This window comes from Etheostoma cragini, chromosome 4 (genome assembly GCF_013103735.1).
Source record: "Etheostoma cragini isolate CJK2018 chromosome 4, CSU_Ecrag_1.0, whole genome shotgun sequence".
NCBI lineage: Eukaryota > Metazoa > Chordata > Actinopteri > Perciformes > Percidae > Etheostoma > Etheostoma cragini.
The window spans coordinates 30,631,331-30,645,660 of NC_048410.1; the positions used below are offsets into that span (position 1 = coordinate 30,631,331).

The window sequence follows — 14,330 nt, forward strand, 5'->3', positions numbered from 1 at the left end:
CTCATCTAAGCACATAAGGTTTAAAAACCAAAATCAACAAGATAAAAATCAATGCTTCACAATTGAAAAGAGAGGTTTGGCACTTTATTGTCCTCTAGTCCAGGCATGCTGCGTTGACTGTGGATGGATAGATGGATAGATGGAAGCAGGAGGACGGTCTGAAGTCACATTAAGGGAGTCAGACGATGGCGCTGGTGCCCCGGAGGCCAACCCCACGGGCAAACTGCTCCAGCAGACCGGTTATGGCGCCCGAGGGGCTGGGTGCCGACGACTTGAGGCCAACAGTGGAGCTGTAGGCGGCCAGGAAGACTTCCCGCACCGCCTCCAGACGGGCCTGGCGCTCAGAGGGGAGGGGACACCTGCACAGGAGAGAGAGCAAACAAGATAAGACCCAAAGAAACAGGAGAGATATCCCACGTTAAAAGTGCTGTAAAAAAGAAGAGAAGAAGACCGGAATGACGCAGGCAGAGGCAGTTTGATGGTTAACCCTAACCCAACAGTAACCATCACAGAGCTCAAACACTCATCATCATCTCCCGGCTTTTCTCCCTTCTTCCCAGTTCTTCTCCTTCCCTCCCAATAAAGATCGATAGATGTTTTTGCTTTTCCCCTTATCGAGTCCGTGCTCTCTGTTGGAGAAGCTAAAGGTTTTTTTTTCAACTGGGGGAACTTTTACATAGTTCTTTGAACCTCTTGAGACTCTTTTGTCTCTGTGTTTGGGGTAGCTAGTCTCTGAGCACAAGAGAACCTTGTACAGTGATTGGTCCATACATGTACATGGATGACTGATCAATCACATGAGCCAATGCACCACCAGCAACTGTCATTAGTAACTAGCCAACCAGCCAGCCGCTTAAAGTCAAATTTAAAAACGTAATGCTTCATCCACACACACTGGTCACAGTGTAGAATATCCACTGCTATTAACACATTGTTTGGCTCTTTTTCAGTAACCAGTGTTGCATCAAAGCATGACGGAATTAGCTAATTAGCTTTAGCTCCACAGCAAGCCGTCCACTACTTAGCAAGCTAGCCTGCTAATTCCACCATACTATCACAAGTTACCACAAACACCTATTTGGCATTTTTGTACTGCAGTATTTAGTTGTTTGTAAGCAGATATATGCCACACATGCAGGTGCCACCAGTGTGACACAAAACAAAGAAGGCTAATCAGTATGCATGCCGGAAGGACCCATTACATTCTGGAGCGGATCCCAATCATAAGGCGGATACACAGATTACTTTTCACTTTGGTTGACAATAGGAGATGAGTTGTTCATTCTTGGAGGGGCTCTGCGCTCTCCCATTGCCATTCTTTTTAAGATTGACTTTTTAGGCATTTTCAGCCTTTATTTTTGACAGGACAGCTGAAGAAATTAAGGGCACGGGGGCGGGAATGACATGCAGCAAAGGATCACAAGTCGGGGTCAAACCCGGGCTGCTGTGTCAAAGTATAAACCTCTATAAAAACAGGCGCACGCTCTACCAACTGAGCTATCCGGACGCCCTGCCCTTCTTTTTCAATGAAAAGGATGACAGGAGGACTACACAGTGTTACTTACATGCGTCCACTGGGTCCTTCATCCTGAAAACTGAAGGGCAGAGGGCAGTCGTAGGCAGCAGCCACAGCAGACGAGCTGGAGAAGGCTGAGGCCAGAGGGGGAGGGAAGTGAGCATGGTCATGGATGCTGCCACAACCCGAAACTATCTGCCAACTGCCATACTCTGTAGAGAGGGAGGAACCTGACCGGGTGTAGTCTGCTGCTAACCTGAGAGAGACAGGGAGGAGACAAGACTCATTCTAACTACATATTGTCAGCCAGAGTCCTCAGAGGTAAGCTAGTTAGCAAGCCGCAAGATATTCAGAGGTCTTCCTCACTGTGAAATGGAATACAACCAACAGGTAGTCAGAGCTGTCGCTCTGCTTGAAGGAAAAATAGACATACATTTGTTGTTGCGCGTGTCATGCCCCTCATTTTTAGCTGACGTTAAATGATCACTAAGACATGTGCTTGTATACCACCCTGATACCACCATGGTATGTTCCCATCAGCCTACAGCACATGCTCTCGTCCAAGTTAGAAAACAAAGCAAAACCAGCTGGGACTTTTAGGTGGTTTCTTTTCCAATCCTATTTTCATAGATGTCAATACAAACATCTAAATTGGTTGCGGGAGAAAACTGTTCTTAAACCACTAACTGAAGTCAGCACTGGAGGCACTGTGAGACGGTCTGAGCCAGCCTCAACCAGGTAGTCACTATATCATGGTGCAGAGAGTCATTTGGACAGCAAAGACGGAAAACTGCAGCAATCTGTCTTTGCCATGCCACCGCTTTGGAAGTTGAGCGGTAATGAGGTCAATGTTGGAATAGCGTATGTTGTGTGGCGAGGGGGGCTCTTGCCCAGCTTAGTTAGCATGTATCTGCGCCGGCAACAGAGTACCTGCAAACCACTTGGACTCAAGGATCAACTGATGAGATTGTTGAGGTCAAAAGGTCTTTGTACTTGCAGGCGACAGGATTTAGATGGAGCTATGTTGAGTGGCCCAGGTGTAGGTTTCCTGTCAGCCAACAACTGTGCAATCCACACAGTTCTGATCTCTGCCAGATGGATATGTTTGGACTACACAGTGAACAGTAGGTTTTAATAACGATGGAATCTTTTCATATTATTTCAGTTATTGCTGGGACATTGTATATCTATCTATAAAATCGGGATCTCTCTCTCTGTGTCCCCACACATGCGCAGTGCAGCAGCGGGGGCGGGGAGATGCTACATCACTACAGGCTCCTTGATTGTGGTTTGCCGGCTACCGGTGTCATGCCAAAAACTGACTGCTACCTACCCTACATGCACATGACGAAATAGGGAAACGTTTTGTCTCCGGTGGCGCGAGCAGCAGTGATTGCTTCGGCATCTCCGTGTATCAGGTATGAATGGGTAAAGCCAAGTAGGTAATCACATACAGGAAGGCCACAGCACAGCTGGATCCTTTCCAAAAAAAATCTACGCTTAACGCCCAAGATTATCTAACATTTACTCAAGCGGAATGTCTGTAAAATGGAAGATGGCATGCAGAACTGGACTTGCTGATGGAGTTCCATCGACTTACTCACCTTCTTCCAGGGACAGCCAATGGGCTGCTGCCAATGCGTGTGGCACCGTGTTCCGATTGGTTGGAGGAGGAGGAGCTGGAAGACCTGGCCTCAGTGAGTGGATGGGAGAAGTGCTCGTCCAGAGGGTGGGCTTTATTCCAAACAACCATCTGAGGAGAGGAGGCCGGGCCTTTTCTCCTGAGGATGCAAACAGAGCAGGGCCGTTTGCAGCAAAGGCAGCTTGGAATCAGAAAAAAACTTTGGTAGCAACTCAAGTTTTATTTTTGATTGACATAAAGCATCCTCCAAATATTTGACAGTAGTCTGCTGTGTCTATTCTTGGAGATAAGGTAAATGAGAGCGGTAGGTGGGCACAGAGGGCTGGATACCAGTCTGCTGCATTCAAATCCATGTCTGTCCGGACTAGTATCATATATGCAGTAAAGACTTTGAAGCAATTTAATAAAAAAAGGTATTAAGTGTATGTTTTGGTTTCTAAACAATCACCACACTTTCAAGATTAGTGTCACCAATTTAGTATCTAACCAGATGTCTCCCCTTCTGTTCTGGAGTTAGGGCATTGAATGGGATGTAAAATGTCATCACTTCATCCTATTAGACATGAGATGGAAATGTCAGTCATCATATTATTCTTTGACCTAAAAAATCTCATCAGTTGATCCTTGAGGCCAAGTGGTTTGCTGTCGCCAGTGCGGGGCCTCTACAAGAAAGCTGGGTAGGATACCGCCTCGCCACACAACATTTACATTATTTCAACATCGACCTCATTATAGCTGAACTTCCAGTGAAATAAGTGCTGTGTGTGAGGGAGCCAGAAGCTGTGATGACGTAAACTACTGCTCTACTGCCTGAGCCACAGCCACCTATGCTACGCGCCCTGCCTTGGCGTCTTATTGCGGATTATGTGTAGGCAGCTCATCCTAGCAAGTACCACTAAGCGTGTGGGTGAACATGAGTGGAACGGAACCATTAATTGTTACTGTGAAAACTTTCTCAAGTTGAAAGATGCTCCAGTTTTATCTAGTCTCGTTGAAGCAACACACCCACACCAACATTTGTTCAACAATGAAATACATGAAGCTCTGTGTGTTCTTTGAAATGCTTACATTTGATCATGAATGATTCACATCTGGTTTATGAAAAGGTCATCCATCAACATTCCAAAACATCCAATTAAAACATTAGTAATAAATGAAGTGAGCCTGTGTATGTGTGTGGGCGAGAGACACACTGACCAGCTGGAGGGCTGGGGTTGGCTGGGGAACAGGTCCACAGTGTCGCTGGTGAGGCTGGAGGCAGCGCCCGCCTCCTCAGTGATGAGGGAGAAGTCGCTGCTCAGACTGGTCACACTGCCGCGGTCCTTGGGCTCTGAAAGCAAACACACAGCACGGCTGTTGGCTCACTTCCTTTTTAATGGCTGACATTCTGAGGTACAGGAGCTGTAGGCAAACCACAACTTCTGGCTTCAGTCACACAAGTAAAAGAAAACCTCATTCTAAATGCCATTGACATTTGTGGGGTTGCGGTTAGTTCAGATCGACATGGACAGGACAGAGGAGGGAACAAGGGGCAAAAGCAAGGACTGGCAAGCCAGAAAATCTGGAACCAAGGGGGTGGCTGGCTGCAGTATAGCTCATAAGCCACGCCCTCTCCATGTAAGCTCATAGACCAAACTAAAAAGTCAAAGAACACATGACATAATTTTTCCCAGAGATGGTTTCTGTCATTTCAGGTAGTTCTGGTTAGGCTGAGGTTGGCTCAAGTGTTCATTTTATCATTTTTTTGTTTCATTTTAGTTATTTGATGCTACAAAAATGGGCTGAAACTTCATGATTGACAGCTGATTGTCTCGAGATTGTTGGTGCAGGTGTATGAACGTATAACAAGCATAATAGGTCTCCTTCACAAAAGTTTAAGTTCTAAGTACCCTGAGATAACTTCTGTTATGATTTGGAATTGAATTAAAAAATGAAATCCTTATAGCAGCCGTAGTGGAGCTGATTCGTCTTATAATGGGAAAAGGAATGCTGAATGAGAGACTGCATCGAGTTACAGAGGCAGGTGGAACAAAGGCTAGCCTGGACATGACGCCATTCTCTATTTATATATTTCTATTAAGTGAGCAGAGCAGAGCGCCTCGAGATATGGGATGTGACATTCTGTCCTCCTGTAATTAGGAAGACACAGCCCAGGACAGCTGCAATAGGGAGAAAAAAAACTGCCCAACAACCGAGTGTTGAGCACGACACGAGATTAGCTCCACCGCTGCAGGAGCCTGGATCTCCGTTTGATGACCTGGATTATGTCTCATCGTCACACAGCAGGGTGAAGACTGAGAGCGCAGGGCTTCAGACATTAGTCTCTACTTGGGCCCAGGGAGATGAAAACAACACACACTGAGTAAGTGCATTGAACAAATCAACCATTGGATGTCGTAGCAGCGTTCAGTTTCTACGCTGCACTATGCTAGCCTATGCTTCCATTTCCTGAGTTTTATTCTATACCTTAGTTTTTTTATATTCTCTTTAACAAATATTTGTATAATTGTATATGTCTTAAATGTTCTATGATAAGCACTTGCATTGCCTTGTTGTTGAAATGTTTTGTATAAATAGAATTGCCTGGCCTAAAATGGCTTTATTCCACTTAGGAGGTCCTGGTATTGTGCGTGCTAAAATAGCTTCCTGGGACACTAAATGTAACTGAACCATTATTATTGGTAGTAGTAGTAGTAGTAGTAGTAGTAGCACACATTTATTTCTCAAAGCATCACACACTAAAAGGTGCCCATCATGCATGGAATTATTAGACACTACAACCATAACACACAAGAACAATACCATGATGATAAAACAAACACAGTCCTACTCCTCAGACATTACAACTCAAAAACATAACTTAGGAACTTGTGAGGCACAGACTGAGCCTTTAACACCTCAAACATAGAGCGCCCTCCCATGCTGTTGATGTGCATAAACACAGACTGAGCCAGGTGGAACCCTGTCTGTAAACAGGTACAGGAGTTTACAAGTCAGGATATTCTACAGACATCTGAAGGAAAAGCCTGTGACGCAGATAGTTATATATTTAACTACAGAACACAACAGGATTTCATCATTGCACCTATCCCAGATCACACAGGTAACACTTTATATTCTCCCCTGGAGTTGAATGAAAAAGTCTACAGACATACCTCTGTGCTCTGGATGGGATTACACATAATCATCTTTTTAGCTAACTCCCCTGCCAAAGTATAACTATTTCAAAATCCCCTATAAAATATGTATTAGGTAAGTTTGTTATTGGGGCATGTTGATCAATCTGTACAATCGCACTTCAAATGGATTCCATCCCATGTCACCACATTCTGCACAGCCAGAAAACAGTGCATAGCTCAGCTCTGAACTGTGTCACATTTTGACATTTTGTTTGCTTACAATAACGCCAGGCCCCTGCACCATAATCCATTGGTTTGTTTTAACCAATGGACCAATGGTTTTTGATCTAGAGTAAATCAAATGTATTTGTAAGGCTCAGTGAATGACAAAATTCTAACTTACATTTACTGCAGCACCAGTATAGGCTGGCTATCACCAGACCAGCCAAGCTCCATAGATTTGATATTAAGTATTGGTCTGGGGAGTCTGCTCTATATCTTCTCTGCACAAGAGGCGGGACCAGTGGGCATAGTTCAAATGACTCTTTACGCATCTGGATAGTCCTTCAACCAATCAGATCAACGATCCTGGTGACGTAGGAGCGACAACGGCATCAACAGGTTGCTGCGCTTCGGTGGCAACTATGTCAAATGTAAACAAGAAGCTGCTTCTCTATCCTCATCATCTTAAACCCGCCAATAGCGCGGCAGGTAGATAAGCCAGTGTGTGATTGGTTCCCGCAAAATTATGAACTGAAGCAGGATAATTAAACATTCAGGTTTCCAGACCGAGCTGCAGGGAGAAATCAAACAGCTGACAGAGGGGGCAGGGCTTACCCACCACCAGTACACAACATCCAACAACCTCTGAAGATCATTTTCAGTGTAAACTGCATAGTTGCTTTAAGTGCATATTCTGAGCATTGTTCATCAGCAGCTTTTCTCTTCCTTTCCTCCTACAGAAATCTCTATAAATGTACTTTAAACTGTAAAAACTTAATATTAACAGAAATGACATGTATAGCTGTGAACTTAATAAACAAGTGATGATGTGCTTTCCTATTATAATGCAAATGAAACTGAAAACTCAAAGTTAAAAGCCTGCAAACATAAAACTTTGGCAAGTTGTTTTGGAATCAAGCCTCGCGGTTTTCTAAAGAGATGCAAGCGCTGTGTTCTCAGCCACCCTCTGACAGCACGCCACAGCGTCGGGTATTGCTCATTACATCAGAACAAAGACAAGAGCCAGGACTAGGGTTGGGTACCAAAACGTGGTTCCACTATGGAACCGGTTCCTACGCAATCAGTACGAATTTTCGAATCACAATTCAGTTCCACTTAATGTTGACTGAAACCTTTTCCCTCTGTCGCTCCGAAACAGATGTACAAATATCACACTCTCTCTGTATTCTACCGTTCTCTAGCTATTTTAAAGGTAATTGAAATGCCAGATTTTCCCTCCCCTGCTTAGCATACCAACTCAATATTTATTTTGTTGTTACTTGTTTAAAATGTAACTGTTATTTAATGTTAAATTATTGTAGTTGTGTGTTAGGTAACTTAGGTTTACTTATTATATATTTATTACATTAAAACATTAAAAAAGTATTTAAAATTTTTTAAAGATTTTAAAGAACCTTTATTTGATATAATTTTTCAGTTTTTCAAGAATCGGTTTAGGAATCAGAAATCGCTTTAAAAGTACCAGTTCGGTATCAGAATCATAAAAATCCCCCCCCCCCCTTCTCTAGCTAACCAAACATTAAGAGCTCAAGAGGATAAAAGTAGTTGGACTCCACAGGCACTGTTCTAATATTTGCTGGCGGTGCAAAAGTAGTTGCACTGCTCCAGTTAATCATCATAATGCTAATTAAATAAACCCAATTATTAGGTGGTTGAATGAGCACACCCAGACTGTCAGAGGAACCCTGTGTGTGGGGAGGAAGGTATGACACCTACTCAACTGGCAGAGATCTTCCACAGTGAAATCACTGTCTCTCAAGTGGGAGTTCTTCCGTCTGAAAAAAGGACATGATGGTGACATAACATCAGATATCAAAAGAAGAGAAAGAATACTGGATTCACACAGCTGACATATGTCTAAAGCAAATTCACTCAGTTACGTAGTTGTAGTTGTATGAGCGCCAGTATAACACTTCAGGTGATAACTACAGCTTTTTAATAAATACATTCTTAGAACATGACAGACATGTATGGAGCAAGATGACATGATACAACACACCTTTGTTTCTTCACAGCTGAGAACTTCTCTGAGACAATGTGCTTCAAAAAATTGAAGCAAAAAAAGAAAATCTGAAGGAGGAAAAACATTCCAATCAGGGAAGAAACACAGCAATCAAAACTCAATCATTACCGGCCAGTAGCTATTCCTTAACATCAGACAGTAGTCATACATACTACAGCTAGCTGTTATCACCAGGTACCAGCCAGCCTGAAGCAACATGCTCTCTGATGTCATCCTGCTCTCTGTGGTTACTGGCTGTTAACAAAGGGGCCCTCTCTTTGATTCTCAAAACCTGACAGCAGAACACAATTCAATGTTGATTGTTTGGACACTGCCATATTTTCTCTAATGAGACTACCGTGTGCCTGTACATTTGAAGTGTGACTCATACTTTATGTATATATATATAAAAAGGAAAAGAAAACGGCTATTGAAAATTAAATTAAATCATTTAAAAAATGTATATAATAAAAATAACTTATAATAAGTTATGTCACCAGTAAATTCCTGTTAAATGAAAAAAAAAAAAAATACTGGATGGGAAAAGGGTATTTTTACATAACTTCAATTGATTAACCACAAGGCTGGCGAGGCTGAGTCTGTGTTCTTCAGACAACGGCAGCAGAGACTGTTGTTGGAATCCTCCAGAGAAATACAGTCACACTTTACACCGTCTAGCTGTCAGCAGCATTTTAACCGGGTTTACTCCAGCTGCTACCTAACGCTAGCCTAAAGATACCTGCTGTTAGGTGTGGTGTTGAATAACGTCAACATGCTCAGTTGCCTTTACCGTCTGTTCCTTAGCATCAGAAAAAAGCCAGAAGGCATTTCACTGGCACCAACATCCGTGTTGCTATTTGGCCCGGTAGATAACACTTGTATTAGCATTCACATTGAACTAACTTTGTGTTGTGTCCGTTTCAAAACCCCAACCCAAAACTCTACAGATGTACACAATTCATGTGGATGCTATTTGCAGAAAGGTTTTTTGTTGCACTAAGTGTCTTCTTCATAACTTAATGTGTATTTACGTACAGTTGGCCACAAGCAAAACTACTCGCTTTACAATCATCTTTAACACAAATACACACCAACAAATAGTTTTGGTCGAAGACACATCCATCAATCACAGGTGCATATAGTGTGGGGGTGGGATGAAAAGGCAGCAACTTCTACTCTGACCACTAGGTGCTGCTGAGAGCTAACGTCTATACAACACAAATTAGAAAAGTCCAAGGCAAGAAACTCATTTCTTGATTTAAGTAGTAGACGAAATGCAACGGACACTTTGATTTGACTAACAGCGTCAACCACAGTCATTCTGAAAAGGTACCTTTTCATGGGTGCCCGATGTAGAGATAACCTAACAAAACACTTTTTTCTGTAAAGTTGGATCACAACAAAGTATAATCCAATGTTCTCAAATGATTGTTTTAACTGTTTTGACATTAACGGTGGTGCTTGGAGCCGCGTACGCCTGCCAAAACACTGTGGCATATCTCGGCCAAAGTAAATGCTATCAACACCAAAGGATCCTTGGTTGCCATGCCACTGAGGCTCTGGAAACAGAGTTGGGCCAAAAGTTGGCCAACAGGGAGCGCTAAAAATACAAAAAGTTTATATCTCAGGAACAATTCAGGCAATTTTACGAAATTTGGAGAGTGCCAATGTGGCCAATGTGTTTCAAACTCACAAACTGCCCTAAAGGAATATTAGTTATCAATTATTTAGGATGATGATTTGATGCATGTAATATAGTGTACCTGTCAGTCTCTCATCTGTAAATAGAAGAAAACTAAAAAACCTTAACTTACCTCCTCCCCTTTGGAGAGTCGATCTGGCAGCATGTGACTGGAAACAAACAGACAACTGCATTACAGCACTTAATGTCAAATACTCAACTCAATCCCACATTGTCCACATGAAGACGCAGTAAAAAAAAAAGTCTACAGAACATGAACAAATTCCCCAAAACCTGCTTTAGTTGACATTTTGGTTTACAAATAGTTTGACAAAATTTCCAATTAGGATCAAAAAGCTGCAGCTACGTGCTACTAAAGTAATAGATCTTATAAAAAGTAGTTGACCGAGAGGTTCTTCTTATTTCCTTTTTCAGCGTATTGGCGAGCATTTCTTTGCCCTCGAGTGTTTTGGGGCAGAAGAGGGAGTTTAAGGAAGTGATATAGAACTGTTTATCACCGGCGCTGAGTCAGCAAATTTTCAGCTAATCAAAGCAAAAATAAAAACTTCACTGGGGAGCATCATGGGTATAAGGGGTGCAAGATATATCGGCCCAATATCAATATCACAATTTGTCAAAGGTGTAGCAAGTATGAAGTATTTTGTTTATTTTGTGGAGAACTGCATTGCGTCTGTTGACTGTGTGGCTTAGTTGTGTTTCATTTAGAACCCGCTTGAAACGCTATAATCATCCTGTTTCACTGGTCAGTTAATGTGCCACTTTGTTGCACAAGTGGCACATGTTGTTACACGAGAGAAATAGATGTAAATGAAGAAATAGACAACAAAAGAGAACAAATCAGAAAAGAGAAAGAAAAGTTGTGTCCTGTTATCTTTATTTATTTTTTACTGTCCAACCAGTACAACATGTCCTCTTCTGTAGACATGGTCCTTATTTATTTATTCTTGTTGGACCAGTCCAATATGACAGTCAGTTGAAATAAACTGTGTGTTGTAAGGAACCATGTTTAATTTGTGTTTATGTTTAAAGATATGAAATTAATTAATTTATTATCGATATCGCAATATATTTATAATGTATATCACAATGTCACCTTTTGTAAAAATCGTGCAACCCTAATGGGTATAATAAAAACATGATTTGCTTGAATTTTTCATATAACATAAGAAGATTGCTTCAAACATAAAAAAAGTGTGTGTGTGTGTGTTTGTGTGTGTGTGTAAGTATGTGTGCGAGTACCGGTATGTATGTGTGTGTGTCATGCGTTGCAGACTAACATGGTGCGTCTCAAACCAGGTGGCACAGAGAAGTTGCTAATTCACCTCTAAAATATCTCTTCAGGCCAATGCAATGTGAGTTATGGCTCACCATGAAGTTATGATAGGGACAATTTAAATGTTGCTTTTTACCCAAAGAGGAACCAGTCGTAAGCAATGGTCAGATACAGGATCTGTGCAGGCTCCAGGTTGGCGTGCACGGCGCCATCCTGTGAAGAATAGTGACACAGTTGAGTCAAACAACCGGTGTTACATAAACACGGCAGCCAGTCCACAGGACAACACATTGGATTTCTCACTCCATGTGTGCTCTGATGGGACGCTTGTGTCCTTATCCATGTAAGAAAACAATTACATATTTAGAAAAGATGGGTTGTATTTTAATAAAAGGCAATGAAAAAAGAAGAAGCTAATTAAAATGGTAAGTGAGTTGTGTGTGAAGTAGGTGTGAATGTGCTGAGTACCAAGGATTCAACGTGGGATTATTCAAGTCACTAATGAATGCTGGAGCTGTAATGTGGAGAGACACCGGGGGGAAGAGAGGAGGCGAGAATACAGACGGAGAGGAAAAAAACAACAAGGAACTTACTGCCCACAGGGAGAGCCTGAGAAGGGACACAAAAAGAGGCGTACGGTCCCAGCCCGATATACAGTGCACCAGGAGACCGCTCTCATCTACAACACACACACAAAAACACACACTTTTAGAGGCATTACAGTCATTATCTGATAGATCACTATCTTTGCATGAATATCAAGTCCTGTAAAGCGTGGAAGGTGTGGCTGCAGCTGTGGAGTTTGAGTTATTTAAGTTTCCTTTTGGAATAAAGATACTGTAAAATAGAAGTAATGTTTTATTTTAGTATAATATAGAATGCACGCATCCATATCGATGCATGGATATCATGGATGCACGCATCCAGCCATATCCATCACCACACACTGCCATATTTGGAACTACAACTAACCATTATTTTCTTGATTGATTGAATCATTTTTTCACTTTTCATCATTTTTTTCACACTACACTTTTTGGAAGTGCTTGTTTATAAACCTACATAACTTTGCTTCCACGTAAAGCAGTGGAGCTGCACACTGACAATGCATAGTCACAAAAAAGAAAACAATAAGCAAATCAGCCATTAGTTAGTCAGCATTTCTTTCTCATATTGTAATTTAAAGCCAAAACTGACAAAAACTCACAAACACCACCTACCGTCACTGTTGATGATGTGGAGCAGGAGCTTCAGGTAGTTCTGGGTCTGCTCCACCAGGTCCCACGACTGCACACGCAAACACAAACACAAACACAAACACACAAACACACAAACACACACACACACACACACACACACACACACTTAATGTGTGGGATTTGCTGGGGGATGTGTGAGATTTCCCACGCTCTAGTCTACATATCCCGGCCTCTGCTGAATTTAAGTAATCACTGCTACTTCACCAATAGACAATATTATACACAACATATAAGTGCTGAATATATATGCTATAAAGCGTAACGTAAACACGTAGTGCCATAGAACAAAAAAATCAAGAGTTACAGTACAGTACATGCATACTGCTATCGGAGTGTAAATGTGAGTGAGTGTTTGTCGGATGAGCAGGTGGCCCCTTGTAGAGCAGCCTCTGCAACAGTGTATGAATGGTTCCTGTACTATGTGAATGCGCTTTGAGTAATTGTGAAGACTAGAAAAGAGCTATATAAATACAGCCCATATATACACACACACACAAACACCTATATATATAGAGAGAGAGAGAGAGAGAGAGAGAGAGAGAGGCAGCAGTCACCTGGTATCGAGTCCAGTCGATGTTGAGGTTGTGAGTAAAGCTCGTAGGGATTGTCAGAGGAGCGTCCACATAGTCCTGTGAGTGGACACAGTTTGATCACACATTTGGCTACTGCATACCCCCCCCCCCAACACACTCCCAGCTGTCTCTGTACCTGCTTCCAGTTGAACACTAGACCCTCTGCTGTGTAGTCTCTGTCTTTGTAGTCCTTAAAAAACTCACAACCTAAAAACAGAAACACATTTACACACATTAGAAGCCCCTTATCTTTAAAATACACCGATTAATGCCTACTTTGTTACTCTGAGGGCTAGCTACAGGCTAATTACTTGAAAAATGAAATCATTTTTTTGTCTTATGTTCAAAACACTCTAAATGACAGACGTTGATTAGAAATGTTTAAGATCTCTGAGCCTGGCGCAGATATTGTGGTGGAAAAACTATTTTAGTATGTTTTTTAATACAGTTTCATGTCATTTGAAATTGTGTTATGTAAGATATGACTGCTTCATTAAAAACAGAAAAAATCCACAGCACTTTTGATTTGTGTTTGTTCCATAAACAATATGTTTCTTATCTGTGATGTATGTGCATTAGGCTAACATCCGCTAATCCCCAGGCTGGGCCTGGCTTTACCTGGGTAAGGCACAGAGAGCAGGGTGAAGTCTGCATAGCGCTGGACCTTGTCTGCCTTCTCAGAGGACGTGACACTGCCAGATACAAACAGAGATGCCAGATCAGATACACTGGGAGCATTCATGGGCACATTCACTATTTTAATAGACAACTTTTTTACATAATAGTTCTTATCACAGCTGACAGAATCAATCTGAATACAGCCCTAAAAACAAATAAAAAAATAAAAACACACACACACACACATACATTCCTTACTTTAGGCCAAACTTAACCTTCTTGTTCTCCACCATGAGGTCACAGATGTAGCGGACAGAGAGGTAGCGTAGCAGCTTAATGTCGTGGCCTCGAACTTTGTCGAAGAGCTGGGAGTCCCCGTTCCTG

General features: G+C 42.1%; 1 protein-coding gene across 2 annotated transcripts in view; it reads right to left on the reverse strand.

Moving 5' to 3' along the window:
• Positions 1-3: 3 nt before the first annotated feature.
• mtmr14 (myotubularin related protein 14) overlaps positions 4-14,330 on the reverse strand; it is a 20,886-nt gene continuing 6,559 nt past the window's right edge. Inside the window, exons 6-19 of one of the 2 annotated variants that reach the window (XM_034869677.1) lie at positions 14,205-14,327; positions 13,947-14,020; positions 13,465-13,535; positions 13,311-13,385; positions 12,718-12,784; positions 12,091-12,176; positions 11,634-11,710; positions 10,337-10,373; positions 8,520-8,590; positions 8,237-8,295; positions 4,356-4,488; positions 3,121-3,297; positions 1,566-1,772; positions 4-359 (exon numbers count right to left, since the gene is read on the reverse strand). In XM_034869677.1, coding sequence (XP_034725568.1) covers positions 179-359; positions 1,566-1,772; positions 3,121-3,297; positions 4,356-4,488; positions 8,237-8,295; positions 8,520-8,590; positions 10,337-10,373; positions 11,634-11,710; positions 12,091-12,176; positions 12,718-12,784; positions 13,311-13,385; positions 13,465-13,535; positions 13,947-14,020; positions 14,205-14,327 — 1,438 coding nt within the window. In that variant the 3' untranslated portion in view covers positions 4-178. The remainder of the gene's footprint in view (positions 360-1,565; positions 1,773-3,120; positions 3,298-4,355; positions 4,489-8,236; positions 8,296-8,519; positions 8,591-10,336; positions 10,374-11,633; positions 11,711-12,090; positions 12,177-12,717; positions 12,785-13,310; positions 13,386-13,464; positions 13,536-13,946; positions 14,021-14,204; positions 14,328-14,330) is intronic. The other variant, XM_034869678.1, reaches the window with a different exon arrangement.